This window comes from Aquila chrysaetos, chromosome 1 (assembly GCF_900496995.4).
Source record: "Aquila chrysaetos chrysaetos chromosome 1, bAquChr1.4, whole genome shotgun sequence".
Taxonomy (NCBI): Eukaryota; Metazoa; Chordata; class Aves; order Accipitriformes; family Accipitridae; genus Aquila; species Aquila chrysaetos.
The window spans coordinates 56,656,639-56,681,882 of record NC_044004.1 but is presented as its reverse complement, the minus strand read 5'-3'; the positions used below and the strand labels follow the sequence as shown (position 1 = coordinate 56,681,882).

General features: G+C 41.7%; 1 protein-coding gene across 28 annotated transcripts in view; it reads left to right on the top strand.

Moving 5' to 3' along the window:
* Window positions 1-2,597: 2,597 nt before the first annotated feature.
* Window positions 2,598-25,244, top strand: part of MANBA (mannosidase beta) — an 88,749-nt gene continuing 66,102 nt past the window's right edge. For 17 of the 28 annotated variants that reach the window (XM_041123673.1, XM_041123682.1, XM_041123681.1 and 14 more), the window contains exon 1: window positions 11,907-12,305. In XM_041123673.1, coding sequence (XP_040979607.1) covers window positions 12,006-12,305 — 300 coding nt within the window. In that variant the 5' untranslated portion in view covers window positions 11,907-12,005. Of the gene's footprint in view, window positions 4,671-5,094; window positions 5,200-8,936; window positions 9,154-11,894; window positions 12,306-12,366; window positions 12,852-25,244 lie in introns of those variants that run through there. The other 11 variants (XM_041123694.1, XM_041123695.1, XM_041123696.1 and 8 more) reach the window with 9 other exon arrangements.

The following is a 25,244-nucleotide window of genomic DNA, read 5'->3' as shown; positions in this document are numbered from 1 at the left end:
AACAATGGAATGAGATAAATAATATCTTGATTGATAAAGGATCGTAATGTATAAAGGTTATTTCACTAGAACACAGACCGCGCTAGTTCCTTCAAGCTTGAAAACCAAAAAACTGCTACTCAGAAGAATAATTCTCTTTATGCTATTCAGTTGTCGGTGTCATTGAATGGATGCTATTTTACACCAGTGCCTTCAACATAAATGTAAAATGGGCATAAATTGGAGAACTGTTGGATTCAGATCTCAATAGGCAGTTATTGCATATTTAAAGGGTGGTTGGAATTATGGCTAAAATATTTTCAGTATAAGGTTGAGGGCTTATATATTGGCAACAGTGCAGGACCAATGCAGAGAAAGCATGTTAATACAGGAAACAGAACTGGGTAAATGTGTGCTGTAAAGAGAAGGTATGGAAGGTAAAGACTGGCTGCCTGTATTGTGAATTGAAAATGCGTTGCTGTCAATTCATGTAGTCTAGTGTAAAACGAGCTGGCTTCAAAATAATCTGGAATAAGAGAGCTGATAAATTGTAATTTTAAGCGTTCAGGTTAGCCTGTCAAAGAATAGCAGTTCAGATGTAGCCTTAGGAAGAGCAATTTGGAGTGTAGACAGACGAGCTTTTGCAGGTGTGTATAGAACAGTTCATAAGTCAATGTTTGTGATTAATTAGCCAGTGCCCATAAATTCTGATTTACCATTCTCCTTAGTTAATGCTGCAGGAACTTTGGTCTCTGTGTCATTTAGAAGCAGGTACTCAGTCTTCTGCAGGGGTAGTTCAAAGTTGTCAGCTTTTTTTGTACTGCAGTGAGGTGGCATGTGGTTTGTTTAATGTGAATCAGTTGTGGGGTAAAGAGTTTAGTAGCTTCCAGGTGAGCAGCAGTTAACTGCTGTAACTATTTCTAGAGCTGTCTGTCTCGGTTAGGTTAGAAGAGATGACAAGCGTAATCTTTACAGTGATAGGTGCCAGGAATGAAACAGTGAATTTGATAGGACAGCTCTGCATAAAGTAATACTTGAGAAATTTTAAGGATGTCTGGTAAACATCCCTGTTTGCCCCAAATAGCTGTCTTTTTTTTTTTTTAAGGGAATTTTCTGGAACACAACTCTCTACTGAACATGCAGCTCAGATCCTTTTGGCATCTAAGCAATGCAACCTGCAGGTTGCAGTTTGCAACCTTATGTACAGAACTTAGTGTGAATCTGTAACCCCTTCCTGGTGATGTATTCGTGAAGGTAAATAGCGAAGATGTGTCATAGCTCTGGCAAAGACCGCTGTTCAGTATGAAGCTATTAATTCTTTGGGGAAGAATACTCTTGCTAAAACAAGGTTTACAGATTCTGTGCCATGGTATTAATCCTGCTCTGACAGTGAATGCAGAAAACTTAATTCACAGGTATCTTGGAAAATGAAGGATCTGTTCCATATAACCATTATTTTATTTTTTCTCATACTGCGAGGTTTGGAATGTTCTTATTGGAGTAAGAGATCCAGATCTCTTCATAAGGTATTAGATTTTGGGTCTGTACTCAGAAGGGCATTGAAGAAAATATTACTGTTAGTGACTGTTGGAGTTCTCAGGTAACAATCTGTGGAGAACAAGACAGCTTCTGGAATACGGCACTGCTATATCCTTTTATAGAATGGATTAGTGCTGGCTAGAGAATTGAATAGTATTTGGGACTGAGTGTTGCTCAATCTCTGTGTCTGTGAGAAGTCACTTAAAGTCTTGCACCTCTTAAGCATGTCTGTGTGGTCTAATTGACGTGTCCCGTGACAGAAGTACAGATTTTACCTTTTTTTTTTGTTTGTGTGTTTTGCTCAGCTTTTGTATACTTGTGTTCTTCCACTCTACCCTTTCTTCAGTTTTTCTCCTTGCTGTGAATCCCAGTGAGGATTTCATTCCTTAAAGTTTCAGGAGACTTCTATTAGAACTCACAGTACTGACCTCTGAGAGGTTTAAGATTTTTACTTTTTTTAAAGGCCAGAGGACAAACCATATAGAAATACATTAGCCAGTTCAATTAAAATAGGTGCAAGTGAGATGCATTATGTTTGGAGAAGGCTTTCTTGCTTCAGTGATGCTATAATGAGTAGAAAATCTTACCACATAAGCCTATAAAGACAGTGTACCATTAGTGTATATTAAGCCACTGTGTGATTCTGCAAGTCTCCTGTTATGTGTAGTAGGCATAAATACAAGCCCCTCACAAGAGAATGAACATGGCTTTGCGTAAGCTTATTTTGCAAACTGTTATGGTGTTTTTTTAATGTAGTAATGCTATAAAGTCTTTGGGATACAATTATTTCTATCTAGTTGGGATGCTTAATATAGTTAGCTTTGCATAAATAATGAAGGGTTTTTCATACACTCAAAAGTTTTACATTGGTAAGTAGTAGTGTTATAAAAAGCAGGAGAAAGTTTCTTACAGTTTGTCTACAAAGAGAAGTTAACTGAAATGTGTAAGCCAAGGCGTGCAGTTAAGCACATAAAAAGTACACTAGTGTAAGCCTCCTTTGACCCCAATTTTTGTAGTATAAAAATCTTTTGGGAGTTCATGGTTTGCTTGGGAATGAGTTCTAAGCTCAGTAACAAGCTGCCATGGGACAAGTACAGATAGTGAGTCTAACCAGCATAAGAGGTAGAAGTTTCTTGTCTAAATGAATCATGACCCCATTTCTGTTGTTGACTGTATTAACTGATCTTAATGTTTTTACAGTTTGAGTTGTATTTTGTGAGGATCTCTCTTAAGTCTTGTTTACATAATGATTTATGTTTCCTGAGAAACCATTCCAAATTCATTGAAAGCTGCACTTCAAGGTATCATCACACAATCATAAGCAATTGAATTAGAGCAGAGGTAAGTAGGTGGCTGTTACTTAATTTAGCTAGGCTTTTTTTCACTCCTACTTCATATGTGCTGCACTTCACACTCAGAATTACTGTTTCAGTGCAAAGGATGTGAATTTTCATAGCCTTAACTTTTTTTTTATAAATCGTGAAGAAGTAAAAATGGATTCTGTTTGGATTAGCCATGATACGAGAAAACTGAAGCTTTAAGAAAATGCAGGTTACCCTGAAGCATATTTTTGTACATAATATTCTTTCCAATACTGATAACAACTGATGTAGAAAAATATTCCAACTTTTCAGAACAAAAACATGAAAAGACAGGCTTGTGGAAAGCCACTGACCTTGAAACTTTTGGATGTAAAACTATTCCTTGAAACAGTTTGGTTTGGGTTTTTTTGTTTTTGTTTTTGTTTTTTAACATGGCTGATGTGGTATCTTACTGGCCACACATGCATTATGCTGTGCTTTACAGGAGAAGGGAAAAAAAAAAGAGGAAGGTGAAAAGAGAAGTTGCCATTTGCTGCTTAACTGAAGTTAGAACATCTCTGGTTCACAGGGCAGGAGACCTGATGCAGAAATAGGGTGTAGTTGGCCAATCAGCCCTTCTAACCTTGTTTTCCTTCCCACAGCCACCCTGCAATGTTTGTCTCTGCCCTTTAGAGACATGAAGGTCTTCTTGCCTGTTGCTTGCTCATAAACCTACCCTACTAGATAGGGCTTCTGTTTGCTGCCTTGCCTGATGTAATAGGGAATCTTTCATGTAACTTAGCTAGGCAGTGCCAGGGGACTCTGAGGGCTTCTAAATTATGAACCAGTATTTTATGCAATTGCTAGGGCAAGTAATGCCTCTTGAGGTGCAAAGCATGGAGAAAGGGGGAAGGGTTAACTCAGAAAAGAATCTTTTTATTCTATGAATTGCTGCAGTGGTTCTAGTTGGGAGGAGAGCTTGTAAAAATACTGAAAAACCCAGGTTAAGAAACTTCCTTAAATTCTTAGGTTAGGCGCATATAGGCGAAACAACTGCCGTGTGTTAGGATTAGGAATCTAGAGTGCAGATGTGCGGGGACAAAGACTGAAGGGCAAGAGCTCAATGTTGTCAGTCTCCCTGAATTTTTAAAGAGAAGTTACCATGTAGCATATGCTGACACATACATCATGAATAACTTAGGGTGTGGACAGTGGAGAGGGCAGCCAGCTGTACCTTCTAAGCCAGCTGCAGCTAACTGATAAGCTCTTCTAGAAGAGTTGTGCTAGGAGGAAGTAGCAGTAATCATAGTTTGTGGTTACAAGATTATGGGTCATTGCCGGGAAGCTGGAAGGATAAACAGCGGATCAGCATCCTTGGTATTAAGAGAACACAACAAAACAGAAGAAGTCTTGAAAAATCTCCAAGTTCACATTGCTACCAAGATGTTCACTAAACAATGAGTGACTCTTTCCAGTCATACAGTGGCTTTCTCATGTCAGTGTTAAGGTGTCCACTGTTAACTGTCAAAGCAGGAGATGGCAGAAGGAAGTTTAGTTGTACCCTTCTGTCCTCCAAGTAAACCTTCATGACTGTGACCAGGTATGGAGGACTCCAAAGTGAATATTGAGGAAAAACTGTTACTTGTCAACTTACTAGGCATATTGAACTACTTCATTAGACTAAAATTGCCTAAATTATTTATTTAAATAGTTTTAAGTATCTTCTTGGTGTGATTGAAATGCCTCAGGGCATAGTTCCAGGCCATTAAAACTCTATTTGTCAGTATGACCATTGCTGATAAACTGTATTCAAAAAATGCTGAAAGAACATAATAGAATCTTTATTGACAGGTAAGTTTTCAAGATGTTTGTGCATCTTAAACCTTGTAAGTGCTTAATAACCTTTTGGAGTCATGACAGCTTCCTGTGGTGAAGAAGCCCTTTTAACAGAACGCCATACCTTTGAAAATGATTGTTTGCTGAATGCTGTTTATTTTTACTAGTTTGTAAAAAGTGCCAAAAATTTAGGTGGCTGTTTACTCAACTCACTAATAATTAAAATTTTAAATACCTTCAGAATATTGTGGCACTTTTGCGAAACATTCTATAGACATCAAAATGCATGCTGAATATTTGTATACAAAGGGTTAATTGAAGTTATAGTGTAGCTTTCCTCCTTTCAGTAGATCTATACCAGTTTAAACTAGCTGAAGATCTTTGCACTTGCCAAAACAATCTTAGAGGATTCCAGGCAGTGATCTCTTGTGTTTTTCAGACCCTTTCTTACAGGCTGCTGTTGCCTTTGTGCCTGTCTGCAGTCCTAGTGGTGAGAAAGCAGAGCTCTTCCATGGAACTGTGACACTTGTAGCAGTTGTCAAAGGTATAGGCAATAATTTGAGTACCAGATTATTTGGATCCACTGGGCTGAGAATTTAGCTGTAAACAAAATGAGTGTGAGTAGTATCTTAACGTAGCCACTCCCTGAAGAGGTTGGGGCCCTTCCTTCACCAAGGACTGAGGAAGAGACAAGTCTTCTCAAATTCCTAAGGCTCATTATTATGTTTCTAGCCATAAAACTACTGCCTACCTGCCCTCCTTCCAGTGCAAGTATCAAAATACTAAAATTTTGACTAGTACCAAAACAAGAAATTTGTAGTCAGACAGTATGAGAGTACAACAGGACACAAGGAAATGGAATGAAGCTGTGTCAGGGGAGGTTCAGATTGGACATTAGGAAAAGGTTTATCACTGAGAGGGTGGTCGGTCACAGGAACAGGCTTCCCAAGGAAGTGGTCATGGCACCAAGCCTGTCAGAGTTCAGGGAGTGTCTGGACAATGCTCTTGGTCATATGGTTTAGTTAGTCCTGCAAGGAGCAGGGAGTTGGACTTGATTGATCCTTATGAGTCCTTCCAACTTGAGATATTCCATGATCCTTCTAGTACTCCTTATTCTCTTTGTGTGCTGCAGTAGTCTTTCCTTTTTGTTACAATGAGAATTGAACGCGTAATGCTTTTTTTACAGATGGGTATGTATAAAGTAGTATTTTTAGTGTGGTTTATCTACTAAGTCATTTAGAAGAAAAAGAGAATAGAGCCCATATTAAAGTATGTCTGCTTGATGAAAGCGCATGCATCAATTTCTGTAACTCTTACTCCTGAGAGGTTGGTACCAGTGCAGTAAGTGATGTGGCATGTAGTGTCCTGGACTGCGTGAGGATGTTGTTCTGTTACGTAAGGGGTTTGCACTAGAATCATTCAGACAAAAGATTTTTTCGTACATAGGCAGGCTCTTGGCTTATGCTGTTGCAGAAGTAGGGCTTTAGTTGATTCAATGGGGGCTTCATTGATTAAGAATTCTGGCAATTCTTGTAGATGCTAAAATAATCCTTAAGCTCTCAAGAGGGGAAAAAAAGTCTCTCGAGTACCCACAGTTCTCAGTAAAGTTATTTTGAATATTCCCTGGTGCTTGCATTAGGGTCACTTTTGCAGAAATGAATGGACAGAGTTTGTCCTAGTGCTGAAGCCAGGTGCCTTACCTCCACTAAAGGTTTGAGAAACAGAGGTCCTGTGACCTGCCCCAATGGTTTGTCTGGAGTGGCTGAGCTAGGGGAAAAAAAAAAAAAAAAATGCAGCTCCCAGCTGTTTTGGCAACTCCAGATCCATTTAAGTTTACTCATCCAATTTATCAGCTATAAATTTTTGTTCACATTCTCATAATACTTGCCTGCACGGAAAACATTTATTAAAACAGTAGGCTGGATATATGTTTCATATTTAGCGTAATCTGTTTGGTATGTCCTGCACTCAGCTGGCAAAATGCCAAGAGAAGTACACAGTGTTAGTAAGACTCAGTGAAGCCTCTCATACTTCCGTCATGGGAGAAACAGTTTGTAACCTGCGATACCCATGTTTTGAGATATTTAATTTTAGGCATTTAGGGACGAGTCATAACACTGTACTGTGGTCACAGATGACTGTCTAGTTTTAGACCTTTAAGAAAGGCTAAGCAAGCTGTTTCATAATGTCCCCATATGTACTACTGATTTCCTGTAAGTGCCAGCGAATCAGTTTTGATTCTAGATATGTTTTAAGTAAGTTTTAAGGAGAGTTCATGGGGATCTTGGACAGCACCATACTTAGTCTTAAGACAGTGACTTTGCTTGTGAGACAAAGGGTAAATGACAATGCTCAGTGTTACATAATCTTACAAATAGATTAGGATTGTTTCAAAATTTTTTATAAATTGAAGAGAATAAAAGCAATAGGAATTCCACCTTCTAAAGGACTTGTCTTTAGAAATCTGGTCATGCTGGCTTTTAAGATCCTTACGCTTTTTGTGTCTGTGCTATGCAAGGTGGTGACCTGAAAGCTAAATCCTGTGGTTTGAGGTCATCTCAAAACAAGATGTTATGTAGAGGTATAAATACAGGCTTTTGCCCTGGCATACCTGGTGAAGTTTAAGAGTATACTCAAGGTATTGCCTGCCTTTCTGCTTATGCAATTTAAAAATTATTATTACCTATTTTTTGCTTTTTCCTCTCCATATAGCATTTGCCTGGAGCAATAGCTTCCCTTCCACATACTTATTTTTAATTACTCGTGATTGTTAGTGTTGAGTAATTTTGTTTGCTAAGGAAATCCCCTTGCAATGACCTACAAACTTTACAATAATTATGAAAGAAACTTTAGGCCTACCACTTAGATTGTCATTTTGTATTTTGCTCATGATAACCTAGTACAATGTTCTAGCGATGTATTAATAGTGTCCTCATCTAAAAGCAATGTTAATTTATTTCCTCGTTTTATTTTTAACATCCTTTTTGGATGGAATTCAAGATAAATACAGAATAATGCCTGAAGTGTGTTCTTTCTGTCTGTCCTTTACAAATCTATAGCTGGATGGCTCCCTGCACCATGTTGCCTTTATGCCAGCCCAGAGAGTATCTATTTTGCATAGCAGTGACTAGTTTGCAGAAGCAGTCGTGAAACAGAGGACAGGCATTATGTTGAGGAGCTGTAGGGCTTTCATACAGATGTGCTGTACTGTCTGAAGGTATTTAGTCATGCAAACACCAGTCCAGTTTTATACCAGTATTTATCCAACATGTCTGCATCGATACTGCTGAATCTATGCAGAACTCCCCAAAAGTCGATGATCCTTTAGTTGTTTTGCAGCTTTGACAAATGGTCTGTGGTGGAGGTATCCGCAGTGGTGTACAGTTACCAAGAGATTACAAGCCCTGACATGGACTGGTGTGAACACAAGTTCTGTTTTGCTTCACAGGTGGTAACCTTCAGCAGAAGAATGGTACAGGGTGGACAGGTGGGGGCAGTAATATCTTGAAGTACTGCAGCCAAATCTGTGAGAACCTGTTTGTTTAAAACCTTTGCATGAACTCATTGACCATGAATTTGAAAGAGGAAACAGCAGCAGCCTGTCGTGATGATAGAGATTGCATAGCAATTGGAAACAAAAGACTTCTGGATTAACATGGCAGAATTTGGGCAGCTTCAGTGGAACTACACTGAATTTATTCCAATAGAGCCGAAGGCGTGGTTTTGCCTTCAGTTTTTTGTCCTAGTTGATAAAGAATATCCACTTGCAGTATTGTAAAGTAAGAATTGTAGTAACCTCCTGAATTTGTGGCATTTCAGAAAGAAATTGAATATGGTACACAGTAAAGGAAAGCCACACAAAAGATCTTGTTTTGTGTCTTAAGATTTTAAAAGATAAAATCACAGCCTTTAAGACTCTTGTATCTTTAAACAGCAAAAATATAATTTGTTTAAAAATACCCTCAAACAAACAAAATTGAACCCTAAAACTGGGACATGAAAATGAGACATGATTTAACTTAATTATAAGCCTTGAACAAGGAAACAGCATGTTCTCAGAATTCTTAATTACAGCATTGTTTTTAGCTTGAGGTTTTTTGTGTGTGTGTTGCTCCAGTCAGTCTTCAGTAGAAAGAATAAATGGCAAAGAAAACACGGAAGTACAGTAAACATCTTGAAATGCAGTTTCCTTCTTACTGGGAAGCTACCACATGACTTGCTGAAAAAGATTTATTTAAAAAAAAAGAAAAAGAAAAAGAAAAAAAAAAAGAACAACTGCAAGCTGGCTTTGGTAGCATTCAAACTTCTCTGTAAATCTGCTTCTTGAGAAATAATATCCTACAAGATCTCTCAAGCAGCACTACAGTGTTTAAATGCTTTTAGTGTTGTATGAGTGAATTTAAGGAAAATACACTGAATTGTTTGATTGTCCTGAAAGCATTACTCATTGACAGATAAAGGCAGAAACAGAACAAGGCTTTCTGCTGAACTTTCAAAGGTGAGAAGATATTAATTTTGCCTGAATTCTACAACATGCAAAGCCAGTTGGGGTAACGATAGTCTTTTTTGCCAGTCTCACTAAAAGATGGCTGGGAGTTGAACTGAAATGGGACCTGCATTTCAGTTAGTCAATATATTGAATGTGGGTTACTCAGTCTTAAAAATACACAGGAACTGTTCCAACAGCTAAATTTCTGCACAGACTTCTGCTGCTAAACAGTATGGGTCCTAGCCATCCCTTTTTGAAGTTGGTAGCAGACATTTTTTTCAGAGTGACAAAAAGATGATCAGCTACTGGTTCTCTCCTTGGACCAGTATTTCTCAGAACTGTGTCCCCCTGTGCTCTCACAGCTGAAAAAAATCACCTGTGGTTATATTGTGTACTTTTTCTTTATATGGTAGATGAATGGAAGGACTGGCATTTTTATGTTGTATTGAAATGAAGGGTTTTCAGCTCAAAAAGATTTGGATCAAAAATATAAGGCATGTTGACCACATTCAGTAATGTTTTAAAGACATATCTAGGGTGCATTCTTATGGTGTGCTGAATTAGGTGTGTGAAAGCCAGGAGCTAAACCAAAACTCTGGTATCCTTATTCTTGTTGCACTTCACTCTTGTACTCTGCTGCACACCAGGAGCAGGAGCATGTTTTTGTGTCAGTCACACTTTATTCATATGTGATTTGGTGTATGAATTGTATATATGTTGTTAAAGTAATTAACTCTTCAGCATCCCAAGGTGCTTTATGTATTCTTTCCTCCTCTAATTTTACAGTCTATAATTATAGACAATAAGAAAACATAAGGACAGAAATGGAAAAACTGAATAAAGTCCTGCAGTTAACTGGGGTTTCTTTGAATGCTATTGGTTCATGGCATTTCTATACAGAATCATGTGTATGCACCTACCTGCAGTTAGTAGTTTGCTTTCTTTGTACGCACAGTGACCTGACTCTTCTGTTAATACAGAATTTTTTAACAGGAAGATAAGTGACACTACTGGTAACATTACTTCTTTAAAGGAATTTGCAAGGTTTTCTGATTTTTAAGCATATTTCACCTTCTCACTTACGCGTATTCTGAGACAGTAAATTACCCGCCTGACCAAGATTCTGACCTGGTTTACAAATGAAATAAAAATTACACAAATCCGAATGGAACATTCATTTAATCAACTATGCTTTAAGAATAAACAACACCCCACCATCACCAAAAAAAAATCCCAAACCCTAACCCCACCCCAAAATGCTACAAACCATAAGCTAAGGTCACGGAGTGCCTGCTGAAATGAGCATTTTCAATTTCATGTTGAGTTGTCTGAGGGAATGGAGTCATTTGTATCTGAAGAAAAGCAAACTAACTGCTTTCAAATCTGCTCACAGCTGAGCAGGTATACAGCAAATCTAGTCTTGAAAGTTCTTAGATACTCTTCTGTGTTGTGCCGTCACGACCTTCAGAAGGTACATTGGCTAGCCACTCTTGCAATTGCGACAGTCTTTGAAGACTGAGCACTTTACTATATTGTGAAATGAGATTTGGTAGATTGCACAGCTGTTTTCCACCTGCTGTACTGCTTCAGCTGGAGGAACAGTTAGACAAAGTGCAACCCTGCCATGGTGTGAAACATCTTCAATTCACGGAGGTGATCTAGGCCTCTCCGCACCAGGGTTCAGTGGAAACAGAGCATGAAGTAGGGTGGCTGGCTGCCCCTAGAAGAATAGCTCAGGCCCCTGATTGCCTTTTGCTCCTTCCACTGAGCCATTTAAGAACTTGTAGCTTTAATTCCTGGTTTTGAGCTATGAATGAAGGGATTAAGCTACTGAGGGCATGAAGGAAAGCTACAGTGTGGTCTGGAAATCATACTTCGGGTTGTTTCTTTGGAGCTGAGTCTTCTGCTCCTTTGCAGATGAACGTACTCAATTTTTATAAACAAAATCCACAGCAACAGCGCTAGCACTGCTTTATGAGAAACCAGAGTACTTTTACAGTGAGATGTCCATGACGTTCTGGTTTTATGCACCTATGTAATTTTATGGGAGAAAGGACATGGAAGTCTGAGGCCACATAAAATCTCATGACTTGAGGGAGCCAATACTTAAAAAGTACCTGTTGCAGTGTTGTCACAGGTCTTCCTCATTCCTCCCGCTTCCCTGCAGTTTTCTAGAGCTCTAAGTAAATTTGCTACATCCAAAAGACTTGTAACCTTATACTGCTCCTATTACCGATGTTCCACTGCGCCTCTTCTTGGAGCAAAAACACCCCACGCTTTTTGTTCATTCTCCTGCCCTTTATGCGTATGCCCTGCTCGATAAGCCTTCCTGTCCTCCCTCACGTTTCGCCGACTTGCTTGAACAGTCGCTTGGACAGCGGGGGAGGTTGTGCAAGTGCCCCTCACCGCTTTGGCCGGGGAGGGGGCGGGAAAGCGGCCGTGGCCCCCTCGCTCGCCGTCAGGGACGTCCGACGCGGGCTGCGCTCAGCCGCCAGCGGCGGAGGAATGCCCGCTCGCCAGCTGACTGGAAATCCTCCCAGAAGCCGCGCTGGCTGCTAGCCCTCGGCAGCGCCATCTCTCCGCCCCCCCCCCCCCCCCACCCGCGCCGCCTCCTCCGCTGCAGCGGGACGGTCGAGCGGCCTCCCGACCCCGAGGAGCCGTTAACGGGCGCCGGGAGGAGGCGCGCGCGCGCGCCCGCCCGCCCCGCCCCCACGGGCCGCTAACGGCACGAAGCGCCGCCCCAGCCCTCTGAGGACGTGGCCGGGTCGCCGGCGCCCGCAGGACCGGTTATTTCCCCCCCTTCCCCCCCGTCTGTCTGTCGTCCGTCCGTCCGTCGTCCCGCAGCAGCGTCTCGGCGCGCCATGGCGGTGAGGCGGCGCCGGCGCGGGGCCGCCGCTCCACCCGAGCCGCCCGCTCGCTCCGGCCGGCGGCCATGCCGTCTGTCTGGGAGGCGGGCGGGCGCCGCCATGGGCCGAGCTGCGCTGCTGCCGTTGCTGCTGGTGGCGACCGCGGGCCGGGCCGGCGTCTCGGCCGCGGGCGGCCCGGAGGTGCACAGCCTGCGGGGGAGCTGGCGGCTGGGCAACGGGAACGGCTCGGTGGTGCTCCGAGGGGAGGTGCCGGGCTGCGTGCACACCGCTCTGCACCGCCGGGGCCTCATCCAGGTACGGTAGGCGGCCGCGCCGGCACGCCTCGCCCGGCTCCCCCTCGCCCTGGGGTCGCCCCGGCGGTGGGGCCGTGTGCGGCCGTGCCTGGGGCGCGGTGGGGAGAGGCAGGCGGGGTGCTGCGGTGTGGTGGCGCCCGAGGAGAAGCCTCGCACCCGCCGTGCCGCTTCCAAGTGGGCAGCCTGCCACAAAGGGGAAAAAGACCCAGCCCCCCCCCCCCCGTGTGAGATCTCCAGAAACATGGTTAGTGGCAACCCCCTCACCCCAGAACACCGCCTCTGTCCCGGGAGCTGCCTCAACCGCTGCAGGTTTTGGTAGCATTGGTGGCGTGGCAGCCGGACTTCGTTTCCTTAGCCCCTCCAGTGGCAAAGGGTTTGGTGACTGCGGTATCCTCAGGTACACAACTGGAGGTTATCCACGGCAGAGCAGTCCCAGATTGGGCCAGGGTTACAAATGCAAGCCCGTGCTCACCAGCGTGTGAGGTTCTGTGGTTTTGACACAGAGCCAAGGTGCCGACACCAGGTATCTAGAATATCGTCACAGCATGTAAGTCATGTTTACCTACAATACTACCTCAAAAGAATGAAAAGCTAAACCCACCCTGCTGAACTTTGACTTGTTGATGCAAGAAGTCTAGGGATTTCAGGCATTTTGGTCCATTAAAAATCCCTTTTAACACTTGCAGAGCACACCAGGACAATTGAGGTTGTGTACTCCCGTGCTGCCTAAGGGAAGTATATTCTGAAACATGAGTGTAAAACGGTTACATTTAAAAGACTAGTTCCTGCCTTAACACTTTCAAGAAACTTTGCTGCTTCTGTTTACTATTGCCTCTTTTAGTTTTTAGATTTACGAAAACATAGTGACCACTTTACAGGACAAATGATCGAAACTGCATTTGTAGATTGGTAGCAAAGTACCCTGATACCAGCATAAGCTGCTTGTCATTCAGACCTGACTAGAAACATGGCACTAACTGGGTCATTGTTAAAGTAAGATGCCTTTTTACAAGGAAGTATGTGGAAAGTGGAATGTGTACCTGGAACAAGGAGAAGAAATAAAACACAGTGAACTTAACAAAATCGTCTATAAAACTGGTAAAAACACTTCTGTACTAGAATACATGAAGTACTGTCATACATTGTCTGAGTGTATCAGACATACCCATATATTGTATTTATTGTGGGCCCAATGTTGCATTTCTTGTACAGCATTTATTTAAAAAAAAAAAACCAAACATTCGGGATGCATGCATTTTATATTTTCTATTATTTAATTTTTATTCTTTAGATTATTATCCTGCTCTGCTCTGACTGAAGTTAGAGCGGTATAAGGAGAAAGTGACGCCACTTCAGGCAGGATAATTTTAGCATTTTTCTGTGTTGGCATAGGTTGGGAATCCCAGTACTAATAATAAATTCCAAAGAGTGTCATGCCAGATAAAAGAAATAGTCAACATTGGAAAAGTAAATACACTAAGAAGGGATGAGCTGAGCCATGATGGTCTGTAGTTTCAACATCTGTGTGCTAAGTGACATGACATTTTGAACATAGACAGTAAAGGTTTTAAAATGGCTTTTCTAAAGTTTTAAAAAGTGCAGTGGGTAGGTGGACTATATATGAAGGATCAGTGAGAACTGTGCCAGTTTCTCCCATGCAAAAGCGCGTAAGATAAACAGAACGTCTCAAATGTTCTGCTGTGCTGGCAGGTGTTGCTGCAAGAAATGTGAATAATCATTTGGGAGAAGCTGTGACCAATGCACTGACTCACGCATGCAAGATAATGACGTAATGAAAGACTCACATTTAACTACTCACATTAAGTACTCTTACGAAGGGAGAAAATGTGATTGCTAATCTAGCTGCGTTGCTGTAAACTGACTTGTAAATTAGTCATTTTAAGCAGCAGTATGATATTTAGAAATGAGGCTGTGATCATGAACTCTCATGTGCCTGGGCAGAATCCCAAGCCTGCACAGAGGTGTTGAAGCTTAGTCAGCCTGCTGGCCAGCAGCATGGGTCTTGCTAATAGGTATGTGGGTGCTTGGCTAATTAAATTGATGATGGTTGGCTGTGGACACATAGAACATGTTTACGTGAATACAAGTGTGAACTTGCTCCAAACACATGCTGATATGGCCGGCTATGAACCTGCTGTAGTCTGGAAACTGTTGCTAAGTTGGTGGTGTTAGGATTAGTACAGTCTGTCGAGGAGCTGAGTTAACCAAAATACTTCACTAGTGTGGAGTCTGGACTGGACCTGGCTGGTGCCTGGCTAGTTCCAAGCTCACAATGAGCTGACTTGTTTCTATGTATAGGTGTGTACAGGTAACTTGGGATCAATTTAAACCCATTCTTAACTCAGTTTAGCAAAGCCCAGTTTACAGAAAGAAGTGTTCACACAAATATTTGCACCAGGATAACTAAATTGTTTTAAAATCACATTTTTGTTTGAAAGATAGACTGGAGAGCATACCAAAATACTGGAGCAGCCTTAGCAGATTTCAAGTCTATCACAGATAGTGTTAAATGTAACCAATCCCTGCCACCATAGTTGTAGCATTCTGCAAAGCAGCAAACCTGGGTTGATTGGAGGGAGTCGGTGACATAATTCGTTATTGCAATGCGTGGCTTCATGCTGCAAAGTGTGGCTCAGCTGTTTGTCCTGACGTTTCTTCATTGTGGTGAAAATGCTTATGACCAAATGTTTTCAAATGCAGCTGCCTAAAATCATATTCCTATATTCCTATTTATACAAAAGCATGCACACAGCTTGAATTTTAGAGGCATAGAGCACTGGTTGCTCCGTTTCTTCAGTGCTCATTATCTCTGGAAATCAGCCCTTTTGGGGGTTGTGTCAAGTGTAGAATTAGGAGTTTTACTATAGTTGCCTAATACAAAAGCTTTGGTCTTGAGTATTTTTTTCATTTGCTCCTTTTGCTCTTTGCCATGAGCGTAGGATTTTTATTCATCCTACTGAAAATGTCACTAGACCACCAAACCAAAAGCTTACTGCTTGTAATCAAAAGCAAAGATTGGTCTGAAAAGCTGTATCAGGAAATAGGAGAACAAAGCTAGTGGGAACTAAATTATTGTGGATAGCAAGACCCATATGTTCAGCAACCTAGTGAAATCTATGTGCTGTTTTTCTGTGATTTGCAAACAGCAAATAGCACTGCATCCTTTGCTTCTGTATGCTTGGGAATTTTCATGGGTTAGCACCCAAAACAGAAATTTAAAACAAAATTTGGGAGGGCCTACTCCCAACAATGTAGCTTAGCAGGCATCTCACAAATGAGGGGAAGGAGGGCAGCAAGAATAAGCTGCCAGATATTAAGTCTGCAAAATGTGGCTTAGTTTGCAAGAGTAGGCTGCAAGCAACTTATTTATCAGAGTGTGGTTCATTTCAAATTTAGGTCGATGCACAAACTGGTTTTGCCCAAGGATACTCTAGTTGATTGCATGTCTGTAGCCTTAATTTAATCTGCTGTGCAGGCCATACATGTGAATTGAAAGACATCTCTCTGACACTGAGGGTTTGTTACTCATCTCTCTGGATCCTCTTAGCATTCATTCTAGAGATGACTTTACTCCTTGGCTTATAAAATATACATTGGATGAACACATCTTTCTGAATGCACCAAATGCACATATCTTAGAAAATGCTCTTGGGGAAGATACTTCTGAGTTTCCTACTGAAGTATTACTTTCTTCCATGTTCAACCAACATAGTTCAAATGCTGGATTAACTATGATAAAAGCTGTAAGGGCAGGAGATAGCATCAGAGTGTGTGTTCAGCCGGGTTATTTTAATAACATTTCCATGTACTGTCTAAGTACTGCATGATGCCATTTCTGCTGGCAGGTGACTCCTATGAAATTTTAGTTTTGATGAATATGGCTATTGTAGCCGGATTTTCTCAACTGCCAGCCGTTTGCATTCATACAGAAAGGCTGTTTTGTCTTATTAGCTGTCACTTTGATTTGTAAAGAACTATTATGGGGGGTCTGCAACTGTGATGCTAATATATGGGGGCTGGATAACACTGCAGATTCGGCTCCATTATACAGCAAGGGCATGCACTTGACACAGAAGGTTACAGTGGTCTTGGTCATACTTGGATATTAAAATATATTAGAAGAGACAGAAGCTTATGTATCTTAAGTGATATTTCTGCAGTTCTGTAAAGTAGCATGTGTTTTTTGTAGCTTGTTCTGCATTTGTGTAAAATATGCTGTTGTGTATTTTCTGACATTTCATTGCAACTTAGATTTTTCAGAGCAAGCCAGGTAACGATTACATTGGGTATCGTATGGTTGTAGCAGGTTAAATGGCATTCATTGATGAAAAAGTTGATTAATATAAATATGTTATTTTCCATTAAAACATATGTGCTCTGCTGAGTTGTGTGAACATATGTGGAAGCGTTCAAAAGCCTTAGTGAAATTTCGGATGAATATTAAAGGACACTCAAATTTATCTTTCAAAAGCTTGGGAAGTTAAAATAGATAAAAGTTATAGTAGCCTTTTAAATACAGCAGAGTATTAAAAGAATATTAAGCAATGGGTATTAATATCTTGTTAATTAACTCTTTAGTAGTATTTGGTTCAGTGTTCAGCTGTAACACATCTTGAGCATAAGGTTTATGCTGATGTTCAGTTTACTGATTTGTTAGAGTAACTACCGAAAATGAATCCCTTTAAGATGAACTTCCAAAACTCATACTCCAAGAATATGATCCATTCATCACTACTGTTAGTTCAGCTTGACTTCAAGCTGTAAATATGTAAAACTGGGCTTCCTGAAGATTGTATAAAAGTCCCGACTGCTATCGCTTGAGATAACAAGGAGTGCATAGATTTAGATAAGTATCTTAACTATTTAGCTTCCAGTCTGAAGTTGGCAACAGCAAAATCATTAAACTGTAAATCATGAAAGATGACTTGAAAGTTTAATTTTGGTAATCTGTTACATCAGCAGGATTTTCTTATGGTGTACATTATAAAATATCAGCAGAGTTGATTTATGAGAGAGGAGCATGCAAGGCAATTTCAAATTAGATCATAACAAAAGTAGGATAAGGCAAAAGAATCTGGTTTTTGTTCCCTGTATTACTTGTCCTTTTATTACATGCTGATCTTCTGCGTGGATCCAGCTGGCTCTGCCTAGTGTCATTCAGGTGTTTGTGCTGTGCTCCCGGGGACTCCCAGTTGCACGGGGGCCTGAAGGTGGCCCTTTGTGGGGCCAGGGTGTGCCTGGCACAGCTCACACACTTGGGCTTGAGCCTCACTTCTGATGTGTTCATGTCTCATCCATTTCCTGCTTAACAGGAGAGGCTCTTAGCTTATATGACTGTAGCTTTTCAATATCCCCTTAAAATCATTGCAAGGAGGAGCTTCCATCTAGCTGCTTGGCAGTGTCTTCAGTTTAGTGCTGCCAGTGCTTTTGAAGTCCTGCTGATGTCCTATTACCCAAACTGGAAATTGCTTCCTTTTGATGGTCTGTAGCAGGGCTTTTTACCTCATCTTAGCAGGTGATTTGCTGCTTTCTTACAGCATTGAAGTTGGGAGCAGAGAACAAAGAGGCAGGGAGCTTGAGTGGTTCAGAATTTTTCCCCAAATTGCAGGGAGCAGGAAAATGCAAGGCTGTCATGTTTGGTGGGATCTAAAAATAGCTGTAGTTGACTCCACCCCTCTATGACTTGCTTCCAGGAACATGTTGAGCTAATGAATGTGAAGTATATTTAATGCATGTGCAGTCTATTTCCTACCATCTTTCAAATTCTCCCAGTGCCCTTAAGAGTATTAAATTTGTCTTTTTTTTCATCCAGTTTTCTGAAATAAACCTTTAATATTAATGTGAGCTGATTTAATGTGGTATGAAATTCTGTTTAGATAAATCCAAACAATTTGACTTCTATAAGTACATCTTCCAGCACTCAAAACGGTTGCATTTAATAGTGAAAAAGTCAATAATCTCTCAAGTGTATTGGAGAAGTAATTTTCCTTTCTTACAGGACTTTGTTGTGGTCATGCATTTTTCCTGAACCTTGAGAACTGCCTTAAAAGCATTGCTTGAACATTGCCACATGACTGATTTTAAAACCAGCAACATTTGTCATGCTTAAAATGACTAGCCAGTATTACCATTTAACAGCTTTTCTGTGTGATATATAAGCTGTTTTACTAGTTATGTAGCAATGATATCAGTAAGCTGTTACGTTTTATATAAAGGTACACAGAACTAGGAGCTTCCCATCTAAAAAGGTGGATGGATGCCTGTGAGGAAGAAACGGTATTCCTATGAATCAGAAGGGGCTAATTAGCACCTTCTATGACATGTATTTTAGCAGTCAATGCATTTCTTGAAGTTTGAAGGCTTTAGACTAAAACAGAAGAAGAAAGCCCCTTCAGGAAAAAGGATCTGCAGTACGCTCTGAGGAGATTTAAACAAGCAGCTCTGTTTGTAAACTGCTGTAAAAGCCCATCTGATGAAACATTCCTATGCTTCTGTCTGCTGCTAGACGACCAGTTTTGTGTCCTCCAGACGTCAGGTCTTTCTTCATTAACATCTCAGTATCCATGCTTTCGTGGAGAGACAGCGCAGGTTTCTTTTATGCAGGGTCTTGATCTTTGATGAGGCACTGATGTAGATTGTTTGACCACTGACCAAGTTGGTTTTGGCTTTACAGTCTGCTGTTGCTAGTGTATTTACAACTTGCATCTTACGTCTTTTGTTAAGTATTTCACACATACAAGTGGCAATGATTGAAATTTTCCACACATTTTCCAAAGCATAACCTAAAATAAAATAGTAAATAATGTTAAAGCAAGACAGTTGTTAAAAATGTGCTTTTTAAGGACATATTGTGGGTTTTCATGGTCTCTGACATTTGATGCTTGCCTTTTGTTGTCTCAAAACAGTAATCTTAATGGAATTTCTTTTATGAGCCTAAATTTTGCATTTTAATATGCGTTTATTAGCCTTAGATTTTGCATTTTAATAAAAGTCTGAGATATAGTCCTCAAGCATTTTGCATATAAAAGTAATAGTATGGATGTTATAGACGCTCGTGACAAATTGGAGGAGCCAATTTGTATTAAATAAAAGATCAAATTTATTAGCAAGCGATAAAAGAGCAAAACAGCGCTGGGCGGCCGGGGAGACAGTGCTCCGCCACAAGCTCGCACCTAAACAGGGGAAGAGCCTCTTTATTTATACAGTCTTTTTAGTCCCTGATACGTGACGGCTGGCTGGTATCTTCGGTATCTTGTGCCATCAGGTGTTAAGTGGTCGTAATTTGCCTTCTGGTGGTTGTTGGGATGAAGGCCGAAGTCTTCCTCAGCTGTTCTTTAGGTGACTCAGGTCCCATTCATGCTCTGTAAACGTTTCTCTACATATGCTAATCATCGGTACTCATGGTCTTAGATAAGTGAAGAATATCCCTACCTCCACATGCGATTTCATGAACAAAGTTAACCCGTTCATTACAATCCCCCCTTTTCTATTTTATCCTGATTTTGTTCATTAAATCGATCTAATACTTCTTTTGTCCGTCCGAGGATAGGATTAATTCCTTCATCCTCTATTTGTTCATATTGTTTTCGTAACAGCATTAAGTGTGCAGCTTCTAAGCGCCCTTTAACAATAGCGATCAACTTATTAAAAATGCATGGTCCGAAAGTCAAAAATAAGATCAACAAGATAAGGGGTCCTGTAATAGTTGACAATAGGGTGGTTAACCAGGGTGAATAATTAAACATAGACTCATACTAGCTCTGTTGTGCTTCCCTGTCTTTCTTGTTTTTCTAACCCCTCCCGTAGCTTGGCCATTGTATCTCTAACTACTCCAGTATGGTCAACATATACACAACACTCTTCCCGTAGGGCTGCACATAACTCCCCCTGCTGCATGAACATTAGGTCTAAGCCCCGTCTGTTTTGTAATATTACTTCTGATAAAGACCTAACAGACTGTTCTAGGGCTGTCATGGCTTTTTCTATCCTAGCCAAATCCTCGTCGACTGCTATTCTTAAGGATTGAAATTCTTGATTTTGTTGTATGAGGGAGGTTATTCCTGTACCAGCTCCAGCAGCTCCGACTGCTATGAGGGTTGCTACCATGAGGGTTGTCAAGGGCTCACGTTTTTTGTATGTGATGGGCCTGAGTAGTTTGATAGTTATAAATAAAATCTTCGGGATGGTAAATAAGCTTAGGTATTACAGTTACTTGTAAGATAGTAGTAGTCTGTACAATATTGTTATTATCATCTTCCTCTGTTACGACTGAATTTGGTCTTACACCAGAGGGTTTATTTGGCACCAGCTCTTTCCTTATCGTAATTATTCCCCCTTAATCTGCGCCTGGTTTTCAAAGTCTGACTCCCCATGTTCTCTCGGTTAACCAAGCAGGATCTTTCGGGTTGGTTGCATTAATATAAACATATGGGCAATTTCCACTCCGTAGTCCTGTTTGGCTTCCATCCCAACCATGTGAAGCAGGTGTACATCCATGAGGCCCCCACCTTACAGATAGGAATTTATCTGGACCTCCCCTAGGAATCCAATCAGAAGCTATAGTTTTGCAACCCCAATAAGCACAATAGTAAGAGTCGGGATGGTTGCAATACCCCTTTCCAGGGTTAGAACTGGGACAAAACTAAAAGCCTAAGTTATGTAGACATGGGTTCCTGGGTATGATTTGACATAAGGATTGATTAAAGCTTGGGGCCCCAACAGCAATTACTTGCTGTAGTATCTTTTGATCCTCCCACCTATAAAGCGTCTATTTGTAAGGTTGGTGGGGGTTCCCTTTGCCTTGGGTTGTCTCTATTAGCATTAGTAACAGTCCTATCATTCAAGTGCTTAATCTCAAGTTTGAGAAAAGTGGTGTCCCTTTACCCTTGCGACAGGTATTCCAAGGGTGCTGATAATCATTTTGATTTTTGTCTTCATCCCTGGTGAGAGATGGGAGACTTTGGGGAAGTTCTGAGGATGTTTTATTTGGGAGTAATAAGTCAAGAGGCTCCGTGAGCCTTCTCTGGAGGTAGTTCATCAACCTTAATCCCCACAGCAGTACGTCTCTGCCTTCTTCTCTGCCTACTCTGTTGCTTAGAGCAGCAAGGTATACTATCTTCTCAGCAGCAGTCGTATTCTTCAGGGGAACCTCCTTTATATTTACTTTGTTTTGACTTATATGCATCCCAGTTTGTATCCTTCACTTCTCAAGCTCCCCACCTCACTCTGACCACTGTTCGTCTGCGGGATACTTGCACTATTTCAGTCTTCGTTGGGCATAACTCATTTACATAAAGACAACACCTCTCAGGGTTTATGCCTTTAGCAAAAATATCCCACCATTCTTTGGAGTCTTTTATAATTTTTCCAGTTGATATTCCCATACATAATGCTTGCTCAATTAATTCCTGTTCGTAATTATAACATTTGTGGCAAATGTCACTAGGGGAATACCTATAGGAGCAATGTGTCCACCACTTTTCTCTACAAAGTTTACACCTGTAACATATAAAGATAACATATACAGTGAGGATTTTTACAAAAGACAGTCTCACTCCTCCACTTTTCTTCGGAGCTTGATTTTCAAGCTGTCAGGGTCTTTGGTCACCTCTCAATGAGAACTCCGAATTGGTCCTTTGATCTTGCTTGCATGAGTCTATCCTCGTTCTGTAGTTCGGACAGCAGTTTCTGTGGTAAGTAAAACAAGAAAGGGCCCCTCCCACCTAGGAGTGAGAGAGGATTTTTTCCAGGCTCTTATTAATACCATATCACCTGGCTTCACTGAATTTCAGGGGTTGTTCTTCTTTGGTGTCCCTTAACATGTACCACAGTTATTCGCTTGGGCCCTCTTATTGCTTGTCTTGACTTCCTTTTCCCTGTTATTACTCGAGATGACCCATCAGCGAATAACTTTTCTCCCTCTCTCAATTTTACCTCTTCCAGATCTAGCCTAATTTTTGTTTGTTCTTCAATGGTCTGAAGGCAATTATGTGTTAATTCTTCTTCAGGACCCCCCATACAAAAATTGCGCCGGATTTTTTAAGTTCGTTGTTCCGATCTCCAATTTAGGGGAATGGATTAGGATCCCCTTATATTTTAAAAGCCTAGCATCGGTGATCCATTTTTCAGCCTTTTGTTGGAGAACTCCTCGAATATTATGGGAGAACACCCTTAATTCACTTCTAAACGTTATCTTATTTGCTTCTTCCACTATCAGGGTTACAGCAACAACTGCTTGTAAACAGGTGGGTCACCCTCTACTGACGGGGTCTAATAATTTGGAAATATACCCTACAGGTTTCTTTTTCCCTGTCCACTCCTGGGTTAAAACTCCGTATGCTGTCCCCTCCTCAGTGGCCACAAATAAATAAAAGGGTCTTTTCACATCAGGCAGACTCAAGACAGGGGCGTTAACTAGATCAGCCTTGAGACCCTCTAATCTCTCTTCATCCTCCGGGGTCCATTTAAGCAACCCATCCATAGTTAACTTTTGATATAAAAATCGTGTTTTCGTACTAAAGTTTTCAATCTACTGTCTATAATACCCAAATAGCCCCAACAATTGTCTAATCTGTTGTTTACTCCTCGGGGCTTTCAGTGATAAAATTCCATTTACTCATTCGGGGTCTAACTTCTTAGTCCCCTTGCTTATCCAGTGTCCTAAATATTTCACCTCCTTTTCCACAAACTGTAGTTTTGGCCATGATACCTTGAGGCCTTGAAGGCCCAAGAAATTTAACAACCGTATGCTTTCTTTTCTGACTGTTTCTTGATTTTCTCCTGCTAACAATAAGTCATCCACATACTGTATTAGTAAGACCCCATCCTGCAGTTGGTATTCCCGTAGAACCCGTTCTAGGGCTTGTCCAAATAAGTTTGGGGATTCTGTAAACCCCTGGGGGAGTACAGTCCACCTTAACTGCTGTCTCCTATGAGTGTCTGGGTCTTCCCCCTCGAAGGCAAAATAATCTCTACGTTCCTCCTTTAGAGGGCATGACCAGAATGCATCCTTAAGATCTATTACGCTATACCATTGGTTCTCGGGTCCCAATTGACTCAGCAGGGTGTGTGGGTTTGTCACTACCGGGAACCAGCTGACAGTCCATTGATTTCCCTTAGGTCATGCACCAACCGATAGCTACCATCGGATTTTTTTTACTGGTAAAATCGGGGTATTAAAAGGGGACATGCAGGGTTTGAGTACCCCCTTTCCCAAGTCTTTTAATCTCAGGTTTTAGTCCCCTTCTCCCTTCATTAGATAAGGGATATTGTTTAACTCTCACTGGAATCTCTGGGTTCTTAATAACCACCTCAAATGGTTCAATCAAGCCATTCCATTGGGGTCTCATCTTTTTCCTGTGAGCCGGATCTTGATTATTCCAGTTTGGCCGATTTAAGGGCCATTTTTGATCCGTCGCTGGGCCAGCCTGATGTTGGTGGTCCCACAGTCTCATCCCAGCCCCCCTAATCTTGTCCCTTTCTTCTACGGTAAATAATATGTCCAGGATAGACTGTAATTCATCCCACGTGTACAAATTCAGTCCCAAGAATTGATCCAACCTTTTGGCTACCCCCAGGGGATCATCTAACAGATTCCCCATTTCCTTCTTAAATTTTTTTTACATCCCCTGTATTAAGGGGGACTGCCACATACCCCGTTCCCGGTCCCCCCTGTTCATCCTCACCAGGCACCAGCATTTCCCGAAGAAGGAACAATCTTTCCTTTCTTCGTATTATTTTATTACGTGCAGACCTTCTGGGAGGGGGTGCCGGGGCTGAGGAATTAGGTTCCGAATCTGACCCTTCCTGGGCCTGGGCTATTTCCTGGCCTTGGAGTGGGTCCTGAGGAGGAGGGGCCTGAGGGGCATAGGAAGGGGGCCAAAGGGGGTCCTCATCATCTTTTCGAGGTTTATCTGGTCTGTTTTCTCTTAAGGCAAAGAGGAATGACATTTCCCAGGATTGGGAAATCCATAAGGCAGCATATTCACTTTCCTCTGGGCTGGCTGGTGGTCTCTTATTGTTTACCCATATATTTAATTGTTGACACACCCAATCCTCAGAGGACCCGAACACAGGCGAGAGTACATGAGGATTGCTGGGAGGTTTTCCACCCCAAATCTCAATACAATAACTAATCATCTTTTTCCTTAGACCTATCCTTTCTCCTTGGTGAACTGTCTCAATATCTTAACATCAGGCCTAGGGGACTATCTGGGGGTATGTCTGGTAACTTACTTCCCTTCCCCATCCCCATGGGTCCAGAGGGCTTGCTTTTCCTCTGTCCCATCTTCCGAGGTGCCCTTATCCACACACACACACTCACTTCCCCTCGGTCGTGACTCGCTCCCTCGCGGGCTACGAGAACTGCACTACTGGAGGGTCCGCACTCGTGTGATCTCAGAGAGACCTCTCACACACTCGCACCTCGGGATAACCACCCCAACCAAACGGCTCACGCTTTATATACTCACCCGCTCCCAGGGTCTTCGTTTGGTCTTCGTGCACAAAATTTAAGGGGTCCTGCAGGTTCTTTTGCTCAGTTATCATAATTTAGAGGGGTTCGTGGGTCCAGGGTATGGCGGCAGCACCTCTTCAAGACGGGGCTATCCGGGGATAGGGCGCCTCCCCGCTTGCAAGGGTCCGCACCAAAGAACCTGGATCCGAGTCACGGCACCAAGTTTGTTATAGACGCTCGTGACAAATTGGAGGAGCCAATTTGTATTAAATAAAAGATCAAATTTATTAGCAAGCGATAAAAGAGCAAAACAGCGCTGGGCGGCCGGGGAGACAGTGCTCCGCCACAAGCTCGCACCCAAACAGGGGAAGAGCCTCTTTATTTATACAGTCTTTTTAGTCCCTGATACGTGACGGCTGGCTGGTATCTTCGGTATCTTGTGCCATCAGGTGTTAAGTGGTCGTA